Source organism: Ranitomeya imitator, chromosome 2 (genome assembly GCF_032444005.1).
Source record: "Ranitomeya imitator isolate aRanImi1 chromosome 2, aRanImi1.pri, whole genome shotgun sequence".
NCBI classification, from domain to species: Eukaryota; Metazoa; Chordata; class Amphibia; order Anura; family Dendrobatidae; genus Ranitomeya; species Ranitomeya imitator.
Genome location: NC_091283.1, coordinates 831,394,483 through 831,417,207, shown reverse-complemented (window position 1 = coordinate 831,417,207; position 22,725 = coordinate 831,394,483). Strand labels below are relative to the sequence as shown.

Genomic DNA, 22,725 nt, shown 5'->3' with positions numbered 1-22,725 from the left:
CTTGGTTTACTATGGGTGACAGGCCACAGTCCAGGGCACCGGCAACAGGTCCATTAGGAGTCCAGGCAGTCCAGAGGCAAGTGGAATCCCCTTGGCAGGTCAGGTAGAAGCCTTCCACTCTGCGCTTGCTGTAATTGAGGTCCCTGCTGCCACTAAGTGTTCCCAGCAAAGTCCTAATTCGTTCTCCTGTCCTGGGACAGGTACCTGTATGATGGGCAGCTTGAACCGTGCTTACTGGGGTCTTTTCTTGGTGACTCCAGGCTCCAAGGTGCTGCTGTACCACAGGTGAATATGGGCACAGGCCATGTAATCCTCTGCCCTCCGGTTCTGCTATGTGTCTTATAGTTCCACAAAAGCCCCAGGCTCCCGGTACCCGGAATCTACACTCTGACTTCGTGGAGGCCTACTCGTAGCCTCCTGGAGTCCTGTACCTCCACTGTGCTCCGTCCCTGTCTGTCCTCGCTCACAGACTTTCTGTACAAACGAAACTAGCTCCTCCTCCAAACCAGGATCTTTATCCAGGGAAGCTTCCCTAAAACAGGGTTTTGAGTTCCCCCTCCTGGCCTGGATTTGGAAGGTGTTGAATGTGTGCCAAAAGGGAATCTCGCTTGCCTCCTTGCATAGTGGAGCGCCCCCATGGGCAGTGGGGTACTCGGTACTGGGTCCTTCGGTCCGTGGCCTGTGGGACGTCCGTGTTAAAGGGAAAGGTCTTTAAAGGGATATGTTCATGAAGCCACCTATGGTATTCGGTCAGGGTGACTGATGCTGCTTTAAGAGGTCCGCTGGGGTGATGTTATGGCAGCTAGAAGGTATACCTTCCCACAGGTGAAGTATGGCCCCAGGGCTTCCCAGTGTGTAGATGGTGGATGGTGAGAGGCGCAGTGAAGAATGAGGACACAAGGTTGCAGTCTCTTTACCTTTTACTGAAGGCTTCAGCATCATCAGTCCAGGGTACCAGACTACAGGGCAGGCAGAGTCCGGCTGGTTTGGAGGTAAATCTAGAGTCCCCTTATCCAGGTGGAAATCAGTAGCCTTCCTTTGCGCTGCAGTGTTGTAGTCCCTTACTGCTAAGCTTCTCATAAGGTCTTCATAACTGTTGTAGATGTTATGTCTCTCTCTTTGTCCCCCGGATAGGATAGGACAAACCCGTATGACTGGTGGCTTGAGGTGGTTTATAGGGACTCTAGCATGCCCCAGCCTCTGAGAGTTGCCACCGTGCCTCCTGGGTATAGGTCGGACAGGTACCATGGAAATAGCTGTCCTGCTATTCTCTGAAGTAAAGCGTAGAGATCCTTAATCCCTCGGTATGCCGGCTACCAGATTTCTGCGCCTCAGAAGGAAGCAGCGTGCTCCTGGCTGATCTCCCTCTGATATACTCTCCTTTGCTTTGCTTTCTTTCACGCTTGCTGCAATATGTTCTGCTTTCTATCCGTCTGTTTCCTAGGAGCGGCAGCACTTCATGCCACAGGGCTCCTCTGCCTCCTCTCCCTCTGTCTTCCTGACAGGAACTGAACCCTTTCCCTCCAGATCAGGATGTTCTTATAGGGGAGTTCACCTTAAACAGGCTTAGAGCTCCCCCTACTGGTCTGGAGTGTGAACATGTTGCATGCATTGTGTTACCTGACAAAGAGTTCTCCTTCATTGCCTCCAAACGTAGCATCACTCTCCCCGAGAGGAAAGCAATACCACTGCGATGACCAGGACCCTGGGGCGTCGCATATAGCACTACCCTCCCCGAGAGGAAGGCAGCACTACTGTGGTACCCGAACTCCTGAGGTGCCACAGATACATTTTTAAAAAATATACTATGGGCATCATAGACACCTTGCCAAAAAATAGACTGCCTGTAGCGGCACAGAATACGTTAAGCCTGGTGATCTAGTTGTGGAGAATGAGGAGACATTGCTGAAGGCCTCAGTAAAAACGTGGCCTAATGTAAAGGAGTGTGTCTACTAGACTTGTAATGTCCATACACGCAGGGCATGGGCTGACAAACAGTTCCCCAAAGGGAATACATTTTTTAAAAATATACTATGGGCATCATAGACACCATTGCCAAAAAAATGGACTGCCTGTAGCGGCACAGAAGATGTTACGAGTGGTGATCTAGTGGTGGAGAATGAGGAGACAAAGATAAATCATAATGAAATCAAACAAATGAATAAAGTATGTGAATCCACCGATGAAAGTAAATAACCAAAGGGAGGGCCGAACACAGGTTTATAGATTTGAAGCCAGAATGTGTCCAGCGAGATATGTTTGTCCCTAGCAACAGCTCAGAGACAGGGCTATAAATAAAAATATACTATAAAAGTCTTTGAATAATTTTCTATTGTAGAGGTATACACTAGCTCATTAGAGGACTGTGCAGTGATAGGGAAAATGGAAAATATAAGAATAAATAGGAATAATAGACGTACATCTCTTTTTTATGACATTTTCCCCTGTGGGAGTAACATTTGTTTTGGTTTCCAATTAGTAACAAGCATCATAAAAACAACCTTGTACAAAAACAAATTGTGACTTTGGCATCACGGAATCCGTTCACCCTGGTGTTCTACTGGTTGTGGATTATGAGGATGAGGATAAGGAGGAGGATAACAACAAACAGGCCAAAATCTGGAAGCGTATTGACTCCTTGGTTGTACAACAAACTCTGGTACTGCAACATTTTAGTACACTTTTCTGCCTCTAGCAGAAGAAATTGAAAGTTCTCCTTGTGGCGTGGGTCTAGAATTGTCACCAACCAGTAATGAGTGTCACCAAAATTTTTTATAATGCAAGGGTCACGTGAAACGCAGCACAGCATAAAGTCAGCTATGCGTGCCAGACTGCTAACAGGCAAGACTTCCGTGTCCTCACCAACCGGACGACTGACCATGCTGTCCTCCTCCTCCTCATCCTCCTCCTCCCTGTCCCCAGGCCATCCCAGCTGAACACACGATATGACAGTTGTGCTGATAGTACCGTCTATAGCACATGAAAGTAGCTCCTGCTCTTCCTCCTCCTCATTGCCTACCAATCCATGTTGGGAAGACATGAGGCTGGGCTGAGTGTAATCCCCCTGTATGGTTTCTTGATCCATGTCTCCTGCTCTGCCTGCAATGCATCCTCTTTAATTGTGAACAGAGAGGTTTTCAGAATGCTGAGAAGCGGGATGGTGATGCTAATTATGGCGTCATCACCACCACCAAGATGGTGCAGTCCTCAAAGTTTTGGAGGATGGTACATATGTCTGACATCCATATCCACTCCTGAGGTCTTATGTGTGGAGTCTGAACTGAATATTGACAGCCTTGTTGATGTTGGTAGTCAACAACTGCCCTCTTCTGCTCACATATCCTTTTCAAGATATGCAGCGTAGAGTTCCAGCGCATAAGGACATCACACACCAGTCGGTGAGCCGGAAGCTGCAAACGCTGCTGAAGCACGGCAAGGGCGGCTGATGCTGTAGCTGACTTCATAAAATGGGCAGACAGAAGGCGTTCTTTCCCATAGCAGATCCGGCAGCTCCGAGTAGCTTTTCAGAAAACGTTGAAACACAAGGTTAAGCACATGGGCCAAGCAAGGTAAGTGTGTGAGCTCACCTTGCCTCAGAGCCGCCACCAGGTTCTGGCCATTGTCACACATGTCCATGCCTGGCTGTAGGTTCAGCGGTGTCATCCAAATAACTGACTGCTCTTTCAGCGCCGTCCACAACTCTTCTGCATTGTGCGGTTTGTCACCTATGCAGATTAGCTTCAGCACAGCCTGTTGCCGCTTGGCTGAGGCAGTGCTGCAGTGCTTCCAGCTTCTGACTAATGTGTTCATTTCAGAGATGGAGGCTAAAGAGGAGGAGGTGCAGGAGCTGTACACTGTGGGGGCAACCCTGATTGATGTAGGGTGTTGTGAATTCTGCTCTTGGGTTCCCTCCAGTGGTTGTAGGTGGGAATGCAGTTGTCTCTGACTCGCAGTCCTGGCCAGATGTATCGGATGATTACAATTCTGACTGGGATATTTAGGTGTGCAGGATCCTTTAGCCCTTGCCAGTTGTCAATGTTCCTTGTGAAGTGTTGGATCACTTTCTGGCTTCTCCTGCTTGCTGCCAAATTCAGCAAAGAAAAGTGTTTGGTTTTTGTATCTGTGGCACACTGCTGTGTGCTTGTTTCAGTTTTATTCCTGCTCTGATTGTAGGATTCACTGGAGTTGCAGATTTACGCTCCTACATCTTTTAGTAAGATGTAGGAAGTTTTTTGTATATTCTGCTGTGGATGTTTTGAAGGGTTTTAATACTGACCGCACAGAACTCTGTCCTATCCTGTCCTATCTAGCTAGAGTGGCCTCCTGTGCTAAATCCAGTTTTTCTGCCTGTGTATGTTTTTTCCTCTCCAACTCACTGCCAATATTTGTGGGGGGCTCTCTATCCTTTGGGGATTTTCTCTGAGGCAAGATAGTATTCCAATTTCCATCACCGGCTGTGACGAGGTGTCTAGGTGTGTTAGGTACACTCCACGGCTACTTCTAGTTGCGGTGTTAAGTTCAGGATTGCGGTCAGTATAGTGGCCACCTTCTCCAGTGAAAGTTCTCATGCAGCTCCAAGGTCACCGGATCATAACAGTAGGGCCAGAAATCCTCGGCATGGGGAGGATGTGTTCCATCACAAGGTCGGACTGTGTCCCAGCTTCCACTATGTTCCACTATGGGACTGTGTCCCAGCTTCCACTGTTAGCCCAGTGAGCTGTCGGTGAGATGTACCATCCCTGGCCACAAGCATTTGTCCACGTGTCCGTGGTTAGGTGGACTTTTCCAGTAACAGCATTGTTGAGGGCACGGGTAATGTTGTGGGACACGTGCTGGTGTAATGCCGGTACAGCACACAGGGAGAAATAATGGCGACTGGGGACCGAGTACTATGGGACTGCCGCCAGGGCCGGCTCCAGGATTTTGTGGGCCCCGGGCAAAAGAGTCTCAGTGGGCCCACATACCACGATTCATGATGTACAGATACGGAGGAGAAATATAGATATATTACATAGGGCCTAGCCTTCCCCCTCATCCTTCACATAGGCAGATATGCACACACACAATACGCAGACATACACACACATCTACAGTACGCAGACATGCGCACTCACACACACACACACAATACGCAGACATGCACACACACAAATACACAGACATGCACACACACACACAAATACGCAGACATGCACATACACACAATACTCAGACATGCACACACACACACAATATGCAGACATGCACACACACAATACGCAGACATACACACACACAATAAGCAGACATGCGCACACACAATACGCAGACATACATATACAGTATGCAGACATGCTGCACACACATACAGTACTCAGACAAGCACACACACACACGCAGCACTCAGACATGCACACACACAATACGCAGACATGCGCGCACACACACACAATACGCAGACATACACACACACAATACGCAGACGTACACATACAGTACGCAGACATGCTACACACACATACAGTACTCAGACATGCACACACACACAGCACTCAGACATGCACACACACACAATACGTAGACATGCGCACACACACACAATACGCAGACATGCACACACACACACAATACGCAGACATGCGCACACACACACACAATACGCAGACATGCGCACACACACACAATACGCAGACATACACATGCAATACGCAGACATGCACACAAATACAATACGCAGACATGCACACAAATACAATACAGATATACACATACAATACGCAGATATTTACATACATATATTTGAAGACAAATTCACAAAAAAACATAAATATGTACAGTCAGACACACTGATATACACAGATATGCACATCATACAGGCATACACAGACATACAGACAGACACAACACACAAGCCTCACTCACCTCCCCCAGGCTTGTCACCCATCAGGCTCCTCTGGCATGTGGATATGGAGGGAGTGCTGCTTGATCAATGGCCGTCACTTAAACAGACATGGCCACCCACAGTGCACGCTGCAGCTGTGTCTGTTACTAATGATCCTTCAGACGGAACCTGAAAACTCATCTCTTCAGGAAAGCCTACAGCCTGCACTGACACCGCTGCTGCCTCATCACCAACGAAGCTACCGCCTCACCAACACCGGAGCTACCGCCTCACCAACACCGGAGCTACCGCCTCACCAACACCGGAGCTCCTGCAACCCTCAACCTACTGTCTCCTTCCCCATAATCCTGTAGAATGTAAGCCCGCAAGGGCAGGGTCCTCGCCCCTCTGTATCAGCCCATCATTGTTAGTTTGTTTACTGTATGTGATATTTGTAACTTGTATGTAACCCCTTCTCATGTACAGCACCATGGAATCAATGGTGCTATATAAATAAATAATAATAATAATAATAAAAATGATGCGGTCAGGCAGACACTGTGCCTTTAACTTTGCTTGTGTGTCCGCCCAGCCGCGTCATTACTAGCAGAGACATCGCTGCACACTTCACTGTGCGCGGCCATGTTTATTTAAGTGACGGCTGAGCTCAAGTAGTGGCGAAGCTGCTGGGGGAGCAGCCCGGGCTCCCTGGTATCCCAGCCACGAGTGGGCCCCCCAATTTGTTCAGGGCCCCAGCATTTGCCCCGGTACGCCGGGTGCTGACGCCGGCCCTGACTGCCGCTGCTATCAGGTTGCGGAAAGCTTCCGTCTCAACGAGCCTAAAAGGAAACATTTTGAGTGCAAGCAGAAGAGAAATGTTAGAATTTAAGACTGTGGTCTGTGGGGCGTTGGCTGGGTATTTCTGCTTGCTCTCCAATGCTTGCGGAAATACGATTTTTCAAACACAGAAACACCAGGCCTCAGCATGACATAACAGACTGTATTCATTTTTTTTTTTTAGTGAATTTAAAAAAAAAATTAAAAAAATTGAGTAGAACAAGGCTAGCAGAATTATGCTACGTATGTGTGCAAAAATATGATTTTTAAAACAGATACACCAGGCCTCAGTCTGACATAACAGACTGTATACATTTTTTTTTTTTTTTTTTTTTTTGGGGGGGGGGGGGTTGCTGAATTTTTGGAAAAAAACAAACAAACAAAAAGAAACAATGAAAACTGCAGCTAGGTATATAGTAAATAAGCAGCAGCAGACAGTTATAGAGCTTTGGGAGGTATGCAGTGAGAGCTATGTATGCACATACAGTGCCTGCAGGCCTTGCACTGATATGGATATGTGCACATAGACTCCCCTGCCTAACTAGCTGAAATCTCAGGACCCCGAATTAGCCCTAAAAAGGACTGTTGGTTTCTCGGGAGTTGTGGACTGAACAGTTGCAGACCTACACTAACTATTAAAAGCATGATTCTGACCCTATCTCAGCAGCAGCTCTCCCTACACTCACTAAGTCCGGAGCAGAATGCGGCGAGCAGGGAGGCGCCAGGTCTGTTATAGACCTGATGATGCTGTGCGACCAAACCAATCACTGTACGACCACAACAAAGATGTCTGCGGCATTACAGTGCATAGCTGACAATCCCTGCATTGTCATTGGCGCTCTAAAGAGCGCCAGAATTGCAGGACGGAGACCCGAGCTCCCGCCAAATAATCCTGGAAATCTTTGGTGGTCGCCGAGTACACCAAGCATAGTGATACTCGGGCGAGTACCGAGTAGTGGTGAGCACGTTCGTTCATCACTAGTGTTTACTTATAAGGGGGGATTATAGGGTTAGTCAAAGGGCTGGGTGGGACTGGCTAACCACACATACACCTCCCACCTGGGGGTGGTTACAGCTACATAATGTGACCAGGGCTTGTAGGTTGTAAATATTAATATATTATATGTACTAGATCCTTGTTTTAGGTGAATGTTATTGTGTTAATATATTGTTTACTGTATATTCATGTCACAGATACATGTACAGCACATCTATATCATGTACTTACACTGTATGTTTGTTTTACAGTGTGGTTTTGACAAAGACCAGCCTTGGTCGAAACGTTAACCGTAACTTAAAGTATCCGTCATTTTCTCTGAACACTAATAAGCATTTGGTGATGCCTGTACTAATAATAAAAAATACTCAGGCGCCTGCAGTCAGCTATCAATAGCTTTATTTGGGGAACTAAGAAGCCGCGGACTCGATTCTCAGTGTTAGTGAGACCCAAGACTAAAGGGGGGGTAGGCCTTCCTGATTTTAAACGTTATTATCAGGCAGTCTTGCTCTCTAGGATTGTCGACTGGAGGTTCGGTGATGCTCATAAACAGTGGGTGCTCCTGGAGAAACTTTTATCGCCCTCTTCTTTGTACTGGCTGCCTTGGCTGGGGGGGACCGGACGCCCACCTGTGTCGAGTTTTGCTCCACTCACACAGATTGTTTTGAGGTTCTGGGATAGATCCTATGTGAAATTACGCCTGACCTCCCGATTGAGCAGACTGAGTCCCCTTTTTGACAATCCGGCCTTTCCCCCAGCAATGAATAGATCTACGTATCTGTGTTGGTCACGACTTGACGGGGTGGGACTGGGTCAGGTGAAGGATAAGCTTGCGGGGCTCTCCGGCATGCGGGGGTTACGAGGTTCTGATCTTACGACACCGCTGTCCTGGCTGGAGTTTCTGCAATTGCGGAGCTTTCTTTCCAGTGTGCCGATGGGGGCGCTGACACCATTTGAGTCCCTGATGCTCCCTACCGAGGGTCCCTCCAACGTGGTTTCGGTGCTCTATGGCCTGGTCTTGAATTAACTTCCCCCTACTACGCTTGGATTTATGGAGGCTTGGGAGAGGGACCTGGGGATCACCTTTTCTGAGGCGGATAGTCTAAAAATCTTCACTCTTGCACATAAGATGACGATGTCCAGTCAGGCGCAGGAGAGGAATTATAAATTACTGACACGCTGGTATAGGTGTCCCGTCCTTCCCCACAGGATTAACCCGGAGATCTCGGACGCCTGCTGGAGATGTGGCTCCGCCACGGGCTCTATGCTTCATGTTTGGTGGTCCTGTGGTACCCTGCAACCCTTCTGGAACTCAGTCTTCGATGCCTTTCATTTGATGACTGGGGTCCGCCACGAGCCCTCCCCCCAAATGGCCCTACTGTCCCTGATACCCAGTTCGATAGCTTCCGTTAAAAAGGGGATCCTGAGATTTTGCCTCATAGCTGCTAGGGCAGTTATTCCCCGACATTGGAGGTCCACTGAGGTCCCCTCCACGGAGGAATGGATAGCTGAAATGGATAGATTACATCGTCTAGAGTCGCTGGTGGCGGGTGATGGTGATGCTGCATATGTCCAGGGACGCACCTGGTTCCTCTGGCAATCCTTCAAGGAAAGCACAGGGTTCCTGACTTGGCTGCGTACATACTCATAATTCTCAATACGTGGGCGTATACATTGCTGGGTCTCCCTTAATCCCCCCTTCTTCCCCATTCCCCCCCCCTTTTTTTTTCTCTCTCTTCTTCTCTTTCTTTCTTTCTTTTTCTCCTATCTCTACAATTGCTTTTCTCACAGGTTCTGTATCCTGTATCCATGTCCCAAGGTGATTCTCAAGATGAGAAGCATGTACCCTTTATGTGCCAGAGTCCTTGTTCAACTACACTTGTGCTGTGTTCTCAGAGGCGTAATGTATAGTTCTGGACATTGTAATGATTCGTTTTATTGTTTTTCCTGTTTAAAATTTCAATAAATATATTTACTGAAAAAAAAAATAATAAAAAATACAACTTTCACGTAAAAACCTGCAAGTCTTGAGTGTGCGGCTGTTTTTTCTATAGACCTGTGGTGTTCGGTCAGGGTGACCGACGCTGCTGTGGGGTCCGCTGGGGTGATGGAATGGCAGCTGGATGGTATACCTTCCCACAGGTGAAGTATGTCCCCAGGGCTTCCCAGTAAGGTGGATGGTGATGGTGTGAGATGCAGGCAATAACTAGGACACAGGGTTGCAGTCTCTTTACCTCTTTACTGAAGACTTCAGGATCCTCAATCCAGAGCATGTTTAACAGGGCTATCAGAGACCGGCCGGTCTGATGGGCACTTTCAGAGTTTCCCTCGCAGATGGAAATCGTTGCCCACCACTAGCGCTTGTGTGTTGTAGTCCTACCCTGCTGAGCATTTGGAATAGTCCTCACAACTGCTGTTCTCTCTCTTTAGTTCCAGATGTTGCTAGTTTCTCATCCCCCAGTATGTTTTGGCTAGGACGCACCCGTATGACGGGAGGGCATGGAGGTCTTCCGGGACCCTAGAGACGCCCCTCTCCCAATGTTGCCCCCTATGTCTTCTTAGGAAATTTAAGGTAGACAGCCAACCTATAATTAACTGTCCTGCGGAGTTCGAAGTAAGGCCTAGAGTCAGTTACTCCCGCGGTGTTCCGGCAACCGGCTACGCGCCTCAGTAGGATGTTGCCTCGGTCTCACGGCATGACTCCTACTGGTACTCCTTTTTGCTTGATCTTGTTTACACTGTTCCACAATATCCTTCCTTTCTTATCTCTTTCTTAGGATACCGCCGCAAGGTAGTGCAGGCGCGGTTCTGTAACGTTCTGTTCTGTTCGCTAGGCACCTGCCAGGTTCCCACGCCTGACAGGGACCCCCCCTGTGTCTTCTCCCTGCAACACCCCCTGCCACGGGATGTTGCCTGAATCCAACCCAGTCATCTTCTGACTAATTTCCTCCCCAGCCCCTAGTTTTACCAGTGTGAGGAGTGGCCCAATAAATAAAGCCTTTTTCTCCCCCTAGTGGCCGGAGTGTGAAGTGTAATGTGTTCTGGTGATACCTGGTCAGGAGAATTCCTTCAGTGCCATCAGACGTACCATCACTCCCCTTAGTGGCAGAGTGTCATACTGCAACGACCAGATCTCTGGGGTGCTGCACTTGTATCTGTATGATCCGTATGCAAGGAAAAGCCTATGTATTGGGAGTGCTATCTCCCTGAATAGCACATGGTGGGGCTTTGGCACTGAGTGGCCTGTCTGTTGGACAGTCCCAGCTGGGGACGGACGTCCTGAAGAGCGCACGGAGAGGCCACGTACCTACAGAGCCTGGGACGGCTTCTGTGTTGGCGAAGCCAGGACTGACAAGGAGTCAGCGTGGGGAGCGGAGCTCCTGGAAGGTAACCCCAGACAAGGGGGGTTATAATATACGGCAGAGAGGTTTATCTGCTACATGAACAAACTAGTGGTCATGTTATGTTCATGGATATAATGAAATGTACTTTATGTTATGTGGTTTATGATGCCTAAATAAACCAAATAGACTGATTCATGTGAGAAAACCGTGCCTGAGTCCTTGAATCCCATGCCAAGCGAGTGTTCCCCAGCACGAACAGTAGGCACAATGCCACAATATATATACACACACACAAACATAGCACACTTGTACATGCCACACACTTATACACACACACACACATGTACATAGCACACACATGTACATGGCACACACTTATACACTGTGTTCCAAATTATTATGCAAATTGGATTTAAGTGTCATAAAGATTTAATTGTTTTGTTTTTCAAATAAACTCATGGATGGTGTTGTGTCTCAGGGCTCAATGGATCACTGAAATCAATCTTAAACACATGTGATAATTAGTTTTCCAGGTGATTCTAATTAAAGGAAAACTACTTAAAAATTATGTTCCACATTATTAAGCACACCACAGGTTTCAAGTAATATGGGAACTAAAAAGGATCTCTCTGCTGCTGAAAAGCATTAAATAGTGCAATGCCTTGGACAAGGTATGAAAACATTAGATATTCCACGAAAACTTAAGAGTGGTCATCGTACTGTGAAGAGATTTGTGACTGAAACAGAGCACAGACAGAGTTAATGGAGATAAAGGCATAATGAGGAAGGTTTCTGCCAGACAAATTCATGGGATTAAAAGAGCAGCTGCCAAAATACCATTACAAAGCAGCACACAGTTATTTGAAGCTGCTGGTGCCTCTGGGGTCACTCGAACCTCAAGGTGTAGGATCCTTCAAAGGCTTGCTGTGGTGCATAAACCTAATATTGAGCCACCCTTAAACAGTGTTCAGAAGCAGAAATGTTTAAAGTGGGCCCAGACATACATGAACACTAATTTCCAAATAGTCTTGTTTACTGATGAGTGTCAAGCAACCCTGGATGGTCCAGATGGATGGAGTAGTGGATGGTTGGTGGATGGCCACTATGTCACAACAAGGCTGCGACATCAGCAAGGAGGTGGAAGAGTCGTGTTTTGGGCCAGAATCACGGGGAAACATCTGGTAGGGCCCTTTAAGGTTCCTGAAGGTGTGAAAATGACCTCTGCAAAGTAAATAGAGTTTCTGACTGACAACTTTCTTCCATGGTCTAAAAAGCAGAAACGTGCCTTCAGGAGCAAAATCATCTTCATGCATGACAATGCACCATCTTATGCTGCAAAGAATACCTCTGAGTCATTGGCTGCTATGGGCATAAAAGGAGATAAATTCATGGTGTGGCCACCATCTTCACCTGACCTCAACCGTACAGAGAACCTTTGGAGTATCATCCAGCAAAAGATCTATGAGGGTGGGAGGCCGTTCACATCAAAACAGCAGCTCTGGGAGGCTATTCTGACTTCATGCAAAGAAATACAAGCAGAAACTCTCCAAAAACTCACAAGTTCAATGGATGCAAGAATTGTGAAGGTGATATCAAAGAAGGGGTCCTATGTTAACATGTAACTTGGCCTGCTATGATGTTTTGGAGTTAAATAGCTTTTTGTTCAGTGAATGTGACCTCCTAATGCTGCAAATTCCACAAATGAGCATTTTCAGTTCTTTATCAAATGTATAGAAATTCTACTGTGCATAATAATTTGGAACAGTGCATTTTGAGTTTTTATTTATTTTGGAGATTATACTGTTATCATTGGGAGGTTTCTTCAATAAAATTCGATGTACAATCTAACGGGTGATGACTTTTATTAGACTGACCCATTTGCACCGACCATTTAGGAAAATCCGAGAAAAATATAATTTGCATAATAATTTGGAACACAGTGTACACACACGTACATGTGGCACCCCAGGAGGTCGGGTACCACAGTGGTATTACCTTCCTCTCGGGTAGGGCGATGCCATGCCTGGAAGCGAGGAGGATCCCTTTAACAGGTAGCACATACATGCAGCATGTTCTGACTCCAGTGTTCTAGCTTGGAGTAGGAGTTAGATTAGTTTGTAGAGAGTGTGGGAAGCCATACCATCCCTGTTGCAGTACCATCATCCCCAGTGGACCCCTTTAAGCAGCGTCGGTCATCCCTGACCAAATTCCACAGGTGGCATCACGAACATTCTTTATTCAAAACAACCCATTTAAAGACTTTCCCTTTAACTTGGACGTCCAGGGCCACGGATCGGGTTATTGCCATTTTGACTATCCCTTTAATGACCACCGGACCCGACCCGAGAACCCCAGGGTTCTAGCGGGCGCTCCATACATGGCAGACACTTATACACACACACGTATATAGTACACACATGTGCATGGCACACACGTATACATACACATGTACATAGCACACACTTATATATAATCATGTACATTGCACACACATGTACATGTACATAGCACACATATATACATGGCACACACACATGTACATGGCACACACACATGAACATGGCACACACACATACATAGCACACATATGTACATGGCACACACTTATATCGCACACATGTGCATGGCATACACACACACACACACACACACACACACACGTCACACACTTACATGGCACACACATGTACATGGCACCCAGACATGGATAACAGCGTGGGACACAACGACGGACAGGTATGGTATATTGTTGTTTTTTTATTTTATTTTTATTCCAAGAGATCGAGGGTTTCGAGGAATTAGGTGTTGCAGTAAGTATGTTTTAATTTAGAGTATTAAAGGAGTCTGTGTCATTTTTTCAAATAAAGGATTTTATTCTGGCTGTGTCTTTATTTAACATATAACAATAGGATTAGTAATGGATGGGTGTCTTATAGACACTTCTCCATTATTAAGCTGTGGGCTTGATGTCACCTGACAATACACAGGTGACATCAACCCCACAAGTATTACCCCACTTGCCACCGCTACAGGGTAAGTGGGAAGAACCGGGCGAAGAGCCAGAAAAGGCGCATCTAATAGATGCGCCTTTTCTGGGCAGCTGTGGGCTGCTGTTTTTAGGCTGGGGAGGCCTATATCAGTGGCCCCTTACCAGCCTGAGAATACCAGCCCCCAGCTGTGAGCTTTAGCAAGGCTGGTTGTCAAAAATGGGGGGGACCCCTCTACTCTTGATACCAACTTTGCAGAAGCTGACAGCTGCGGGTTGCAGCCCCCCAGCTGTGAATTTTGTCTGGTTGTTTCAAGGAAATATGGGGGAACCCACGTCAGGTTTTTCATTCATTTAATTAGTTAGATCACAGGCGGCGGCAGTGGAATGCTCCGATCATCTGCTCCTGCTGTCACTGTTATTAGCGGCAACAGGTGTCGGATAAAGGGGGTAAGAGTCCCAGAAGCCCCCACCTGCTGTCATCGTTCAGACATCATTCTCCTCTGCTTGCACCGATCGCCGGCAGAGCTGGAGAGAATGAGAGCCGTCTTCACAACCAACAGCCGGGGAACAGCTCTTATTGTAGCGCTTCTTCCCCAGCGGCCATCCATGTGGTACTGATGCGGCACCCGGGTGGCACACGTGTGCTGCATGTAGTACACACATGGACACACAGACACGGATATCTCCGGTACCGTTTTTTCCGGTACTGTAAATATCAGAACATGTGAAACCGGCCTTACTGTGCACAATCCTGCTAACAGGTTCCCTTTAAGGTAAAAATTGGCTCGGTCATTAAGGGGCTATAAAATTGATCAATTAAAGTCAAGAAACAATTACAGAGAGATCATCAGAATATTTTGACCGCACAACTCCTTTATTTCTTGTTACATATCCAATTGTAATTAAAATTTCCTCCATCACTCCCCACATTTCCAGAATTGAGATAGACATGTTCAATGTTTTCCTTTGATGTTCTTTTGATCTTGAATCTGGAAAAACAGGAGAGAGAAATATCAGATCAGTGTTGTTTTATCACCAACTTTGCATTTGTGTTTGATATGTTATTGCTCACATAGGTATCACATTTTCATAAAAACACATACTATTTTACAATATACTTTCTGTATCAATTCCACGTGCTTTCAAGATCTCTGCTTGCTGTGATTTAATCTAACAAAAGAATCTGTTTTAGACTCTTGAGGATCACACAGGTGCATGGCTTGTAAGTGTATGTGCCCACGTTTTGAATGCAGCTCACCTGCGCTGTGTCCCAAACGCTGTGTTCTACGATACAAGCCCAGCGGATGGTATTTATAGAACTCCCAGGGCCACTGTGCTTCTATCTGACGCTGTGTAAACTCACCCGTGTTGCGGGTTTACGAGTCGCAGCAGGTCAATTATCTGCAGCAGAGACGCTACGTACTTTCAACCATGGTCATTCATTAGGTAAATCCGCTTGGTTCACCGAGCACATGTGAATTTACCTGCATTATTAGAACGCAGCAAAAATACACTGCCTCCAAAACTCTGTTATTTCCTGATCGTGGGCACATAGCCTTACAGTATCAGAGCTGTAGCTGCTGCGCACCGGAATCCTCAGTGCTGTGCTCCGGCAATGTAGCTTCATAGCCTGATGGCGTGACTCGTATCAGGTCCAGGGACACATCAAATATTAAAATAGATAAATCCAGCACTGCTAGCATCATAAAACCTGAATTTAATTAAAGGACAGTAAAAGATGATCAGCTGTTACAATCTCCGTCAGCCGCCGTATGTAAACACATTATTCACAGCTGAGCTGCGCAGCTCCATTCAGTGTGTAGTGACCGCTGCCAGGTGCTGCAGATACATATAAATAAGAACTGTTCTGTAATACCTGGCAGTGGGCACTAATTCAGGTTCTTAGTATTAAAGAATGATTGGCTGCAGTGGTGATGTGCACTGTAGATGTGAAATTACCACTGCAGCAAATAAACTGAGAAAAGAGGAGCAGCAGAGATAGCGCCGGGGTTAGGGAAGATGAATACTCTGTGATTTTATTATCATTGCCTTCTAGTAGAAGCCAAATCTCTAAGGCCAGTCTCACACGTCCAGATAATTCCGGTACCGGAAAAATCGGTACCGGAATTATCCGTGTCCATGTGCCCATGCATTTATGTGGCACATCAGTGTGGCACACGTGCGGCATCCGTGTGCCGACTGAGGACCACACGGAGCATGCAGGAGACAGCGCTAGAGATAAGCGCTGTCCCCCCCCACGTGGTGCTGAAGCCGCCGTTCATATCTTCTCTCCAGCAGCATTCGCTGGAGAGAAGATATGAAGAATCCTTTTTTTTTTCGTGTTTAAAATAAAGATTCTTGTCCCCACCCCCTCTCATCCCCTGTGCGCCCTCCCGCTGTTAATAAAATACTCACCCGGCTCCCTCGCAGCAGCGTCCTGCCCTGGCCGCACCTTGTACTGTATGAGCGGTCACGTGGGCCCGCTCATTTACAGTAATGAATATGCGGCTCCACCCCTATGGGAGGTGGAGCCGCATATTTATGACTGTAATCGGCGGCACCACGTGACCGCTCATACAGGAGAAGCTGCGGCCAGGACAGGACGCTACGAGGGAGCTGGGTGAGTATTTTATTAACAGCGGGCGGGCGCACAGGGGTTGGGAGGGGGGTGGGGACAGGGATCTTTATTTTAAACACGAAAAAAAAAAAAAAAAAGGATTCTTCATATCTTCTCTCTAGCGAACGCTGCTGGAGAGAAGATATGAATGGTGGGTTCAGCACCACGTGGGAGGGACAGCGCTTACTGCAGCGCTGTCTCCTGCACGGCACACGGACTGCAACGTCCGTGTGCGGTGCGTGTTTTACACGGACCCATTGACTTTAATGGGTCCGGGTAATCCGTGCGCTCCCACGAACATTGATTTCAATGTGTCTACGTGAGTCAGTGTCTCCGGTGCATGAGGAAACTGTCACCTCACGTACCGGAGCCACAGACGTGTGAAACCGGCCTTAGTGTGGCTCCTGTGTGTCCAGGATAAGACATTTTTATCCCCAGAAATGATTGGTGAATGAATTAACCCAAGCAGATATCTTATAAATTATGAGCAGTCAGTACAAAAAGTATATTGGGAAATATTATAACTTTGTTTTTCAATTTGGGAAGATTTGCTTAATTAAAGAGGGAATTTCAATTTGCATTAAATACAACTGACAGTCAATAAATAAAAATAAATAAATAAAAAAGACAGTACTGGGGTCATCAGTGTTGGATCAGTTTGCTATCAGTGTGTCATCCATGTTTCCATTTTTACCATCAGTGTCATCAATGTTTTTACGGTATGGATAAAAAAAAAAAAGAGAGAAATTAGAAAGCTTCTCTTATACTTCGCAATGTTAAACACGGACAGATGGCACATGGACTGGACACTGATGTCCTCCGTGTTCTGTACGTGTTTTTCACTCATCCGTAGACTTGTATTGGCCCTTTTCATCCAGACCTCCAGATGAAAAACACAGACATGTGAGCGGCTCCATAGGTTATAATGAGGACATGTGGTATCCATGAAAAAAAAAACTAATTCCAGATATACCAGAAATACAGACGTGTGAAGGAGGACCAGTTGGAGGACTCTCAGCTCACAGACCCCAATCAATGATTTTTCCATGGCATGTCAATAGTTTGCTAAAAGGAGATTTGCACTTTAATGCTCTGAGAACCTGATAGACAAGTAATAGTTCAGATATATATTGCACATTATAATTACTTACAAGCTTTCATTATATGATGATCCATCCGTCCAGGTCCAGGCCGTATTATCATCTGTACGTCTCATACCGATCCAGTGATGGTCTAAATCCTTATGCCGGTACAGAAAATCCTGAAATAATATAGATATTATTATTATTATATATTCCCGTATGGATATTACAGCCTCTTCTGTACATTATCGGTTTCTCACCAGTTCCTCTTTACTTTCTATAATCGCCAGTGATGAATTATGTGAGTTACAGAATTTCTCGCTGTTTCTCCAGGTGTCACGTTGTGTAGAGAAGTAATAACACTTTCCCAGGTACCAGATCCAATAATCCTCACATGGAGCAGATTTCTCACTTTCACATTCAGCTATTTCTGTACAATGAACACATCATGATTTGCACAAATTCACCAATTTATATTTGGAATAAAAGATTTTGAGCTTCATATCATCCATTATACAATGATAATTCCGGTGTTCACACTGGAGATCTCTGGGGTCTCCGGAGATCACTCGATCTGCTGACATTTCTGGTTTTCTGCTGATGACTTTATTTTCTTGCAGATTTTGGTCAACAGGAAATTACATGAAAACAGAATTAAATATATAAAATATCCCTGTGAGATGACAGATAACACAATCCTGATATTACACCGCACAGATCTCGTATCTGTAGATGAGGACACAATGAGCTGTTATCAGGGTATTATATGGTGGATATCGGGGTGCGGAATATTTCCACCTCTGATATCTTACAGATCTGGATTATTCCCTGTGTTTGTGATTACAGTGTAACCTCTGAGGACCCCGGAAATCTGCAGTATAGCACCGAGACGGCCGATGTAAGAGAACGTGGGAGACCCCGAGATATCTACTCACCTGGTGCACGGGTAATGCTCCTGTGCTCACCGACCTCATTATTCCAGGGACAGGATGTGTGACCTACACAGAAATGTATTGGATCGTTAGTTATATGCATAACGTTCTACTCAATTTATTTATATATATATTGAACTAGGTGTTTCCAGCCAGCTAACGCTCGGCACGCTCATTGCTATCTAATTAACGCTGCTGGTGATTAAACTAAAGTAAATAATGACAACATTCAATAGCGCTTACGCAGGTGATAAATTAACATGTGGTAATGTGTGAGGATGGAGCCTCGTGTGTTAATGTGTGGGGATGGAGCCTCGTGTGGTAATGTGTGAGGATGGAGCCTCGTGTGGTAATGTGTGGGGATGGAGCCTCGTGTGGTAATGTGTGAGGATGGAGCCTCGTGTGGTAATGTGTGAGGACGGAGCCTCGTGTGGTAATGTGTGAGGATGGAGCCTCGTGTGGTAATGTGTGGGGATGGAGCCTCGTGTGGTAATGTGTGAGGACGGAGCCTCGTGTGGTAATGTGTGAGGATGGAGCCTCGTGTGGTAATGTGTGGGGATGGAGCCTCGTGTGGTAATGTGTGAGGACGGAGCCTCGTGTGGTAATGTGTGAGGACGGAGCCTCGTGTGGTAATGTGTGAGGACGGAGCCTCGTGTGGTAATGTGTGAGGATGGAGCCTCGTGTGGTAATGTGTGAGGACGGAGCCTCGTGTGGTAATGTGTGAGGATGGAGCCTCGTGTGGTAATGTGTGAGGATGGAGCCTCGTGTGGTAATGTGTGAGGATGGAGCCTCGTGTGGTAATGTGTGAGGATGGAGCCTCGTGTGGTAATGTGTGAGGACGGAGCCTCGTGTGGTAATGTGTGAGGACGGAGCCTCGTGTGGTAATGTGTGGGGATGGAGCCTCGTGTGGTAATGTGTGAGGACGGAGCCTCGTGTGGTAATGTGTGAGGACGGAGCCTCGTGTGGTAATGTGTGGGGATGGAGCCTCGTGTGGTAATGTGTGAGGACGGAGCCTCGTGTGGTAATGTGTGAGAACGGAGCCTCGTGTGGTAATGTGGTGGGGGAGCGGAATTACGTGAGGTAATGTGGTGGGGGGCGGGATTATGAGTGGTAATGCGGTGGGGGTGGGATTATTTGTGGTAATGTGGTGGGGGGGATTGTGTGTGGTAATGTGGGGGTGGGATTATCTGTGGTAATGTGGTGGGGGGGCGGGATTATGTGTGGTGATGTGGTGGGGGTGGGATTATGTGTGGTGATGTGGTGGGGGCGGGATTATGTGTGGTAATGTGGGGGGGGCAGGATTATCTGTGGTGATGTGGTGGGGGGTGGGATTATGTGTGGTGATGTGGTGGGGCGGGATTATGTGTGGGGATGTGGTGGGGTGGGATTATGTGTGGGGATGTGGTGGGGGTGGGATTATGTGTGGTGATGTGGTGAGGGTGGGATTATATGTGGTAATGTGGTGGGGGGTGGGATTATCTGTGGTAATGTGGTGGGGGGTTGGATTATGTGAGGTGATGTGGTTGGGGTGCGATTATGTGTGGTGATGTGGTGGGGGCGGGATTATGTGTGGTGATGTGGTGGGGGGCGGGATTATGTGTGGTGATGTGGTGGGGGGCGGGATTATGTGTGGTGATGTGGTGGGGGGCGGGATTATGTGTGGTGATGTGGTGGGGGGTGGGATTATGTGTGGTAATGGGGTGGGGGCTGGTTTGTATGGTGATGTGTTGGGGCGGGGTTGTGTGTGGTAATGTGGTGGGGGGCAGGATTGTGTGTGGTAATGTGGTGGGGGCGGGATTGTGTGTCGTAATAGGGTGGGGGGGCGGAATTATGTGTGGTGATGTAGTGGGGGCGGAGCTACTGTGCAGGGGGCGGGATTAGCGAGTAATCACGATGCCTCTTATATATATAGATGAATGAAGAAACTCTACCACCATCTGACCAGTAATCTCTGTTTCTATATAGTTCTGGTCTCTGCTTCTCCAGAACACTGTGCACACCTCAGCTGATGCAGAACCTCATATTCCGCACCTCAGCTTTGGCAGAACTTCATGTTCCACACCTCGGCTGCTGCAGAAACTCATGTTCCACACCTCAGCTGCTGCAGAACCTCATATTGCACACCTCATCTGCTGCAGAACCTCATATTACACACCCACCTCAGCTGCTGCAGAACCTCGTGTTGCACACCTAATCTGCTACAGGTCCTCATGTTACACACCTCATCTGCTGCAGAACCTCATGTTACACACCTCAGCTGCTGCAGAACCTCATGTTAGACACCTCATCTGCTGCAGAACCTCATATTACACACCTCATCTGCTGCAGATCCTCAAGTTACACCCCTCATCTGCTGCAGAACCTCATGTTATACACCTCATCTGCTGCAGAACCTCATGTTACACACCTCATCTGCTGCAGAACCTCATGTTACACACCTCAGCTGCTGCAGAACCTCATATTACACACCTCGTCTGCTGCAGAACCTCATGTTATACACCTCATCGGCTGCAGGTCCTCATGTTATACACCTCATCTGCTGCAGAACCTCATGTTACACACCTCATCTGCTGCAGAACCTCATATTACACACCTCGTCTGCTGCAGAACCTCATATTACACACCTCATCTGCTGCAGATCCTCATGTTACACCCCTCATCTGCTGCAGAACCTCATGTTATACACCTCATCTGCTGCAGAACCTCATGTTACACACCTCATCTGCTGCAGAACCTCATGTTACACACCTCAGCTGCTGCAGAACCTCATATTACACACCTCGTCTGCTGCAGAACCTCATGTTATACACCTCATCGGCTGCAGGTCCTCATGTTATACACCTCATCTGCTGCAGAACCTCATGTTACACACCTTATCTGCTGCAGAACCTCATATTACACACCTCGTCTGCTGCAGAACCTCATATTACACACCTCAGCTGCTGCAGAACCTCATGTTACACACCTCAGCTGCTGCAGAACCTCATGTTACACACCTCATCTGCTGCAGAACCTCATGTTACACACCTCATCTGCTGCAGAACCTCATGTTACACACCTCATCTGCTACAGAACTTCAATTTGAAAAGGATGAGGACATTTTATAGCAATAAACTAATTGTGAGCAGAAAACTTGCTTCACATGTCCGACATTCACAGCCGAAGTACAGACCACAATGTCCGGACTGAACAGCTTCATATAAACCTGAGACTGATGAGTTTGGGTCAGGAGATGCAGGACTGACTATGCCAAAAATAAAAATATACATCAATAACCCCTCATGTCAGTTTTCTGTGAAAAAGATGAGTAGGACTTAATAAATTTGGTGCGGCCTGTCTGCAGCATCAAATGATTATATTTATTAATCTAAAGAATAGCGCACGTCCTTCATACATTTCACTCAGAACTTTTCTGGTGCATTTTGGTGTTGGAGATAAAGGGAAACTGTCAGCAGGATTTCACCCCAAACTATTCATAGGTGCATGAAGTTCTATCAAAGTCAAGTCTAGCAAAACCTTTCTATGGCCGGTCCGTTCCTCCATTACTGAGGAATCAGGGTTTGAGTTTATATGCAAATGAGACTGAAGAACTATTTGAAGATCTGAAGCCTGAAGACATCAGTCAAGAAGGAGGAGGCAGGGCTGGGCAGGGAATAGAGCTGGAGTTACAGAGGCTTCAGATCTACCATAGCTCTTCAGCCTCATTTGCATATCAATTCAAACTCTGATTTCTCAGTAATGGATGAAGGGACCGGCCATGTAAAGGTTTCCCTGGACTTGTTTTTCACAGAGCTACACACACATATAAATAGTTTTGGGGGGAGGTGACATCTGGATCCCTTCAATAAGTAATTAGACTCCTGCTGGACACGTGCGACACTTTCTTTTTTCACTTTCCGTCTTAGTCGGGTCACTATGCACCAATATAAGAGGCAGAATATCGGCGCTGATCAGTATTAAATTTGCTGTAATTTACAGCTCTAGTCAGACAGATTATTTTTCACTCAGTTTTGGAAACTGTTTAGTAGGGAGCAAAAATGTCTATAATACATAATAGATCTTGTACA

At 46.8% G+C, this 22,725-nt stretch overlaps 1 protein-coding gene across 2 annotated transcripts in view; it reads right to left on the bottom strand.

Moving 5' to 3' along the window:
- Positions 1-14,882: 14,882 nt before the first annotated feature.
- LOC138666022 (natural killer cells antigen CD94-like) overlaps positions 14,883-22,725 on the bottom strand; it is a 56,006-nt gene continuing 48,163 nt past the window's right edge. For both annotated transcript variants that reach the window (XM_069754083.1, XM_069754082.1), the window contains 4 exons: positions 18,662-18,724; positions 17,987-18,156; positions 17,796-17,905; positions 14,883-15,016 (listed from right to left, as the gene is read on the bottom strand). In XM_069754083.1, coding sequence (XP_069610184.1) covers positions 14,902-15,016; positions 17,796-17,905; positions 17,987-18,156; positions 18,662-18,724 — 458 coding nt within the window. In that variant the 3' untranslated portion in view covers positions 14,883-14,901. The remainder of the gene's footprint in view (positions 15,017-17,795; positions 17,906-17,986; positions 18,157-18,661; positions 18,725-22,725) is intronic.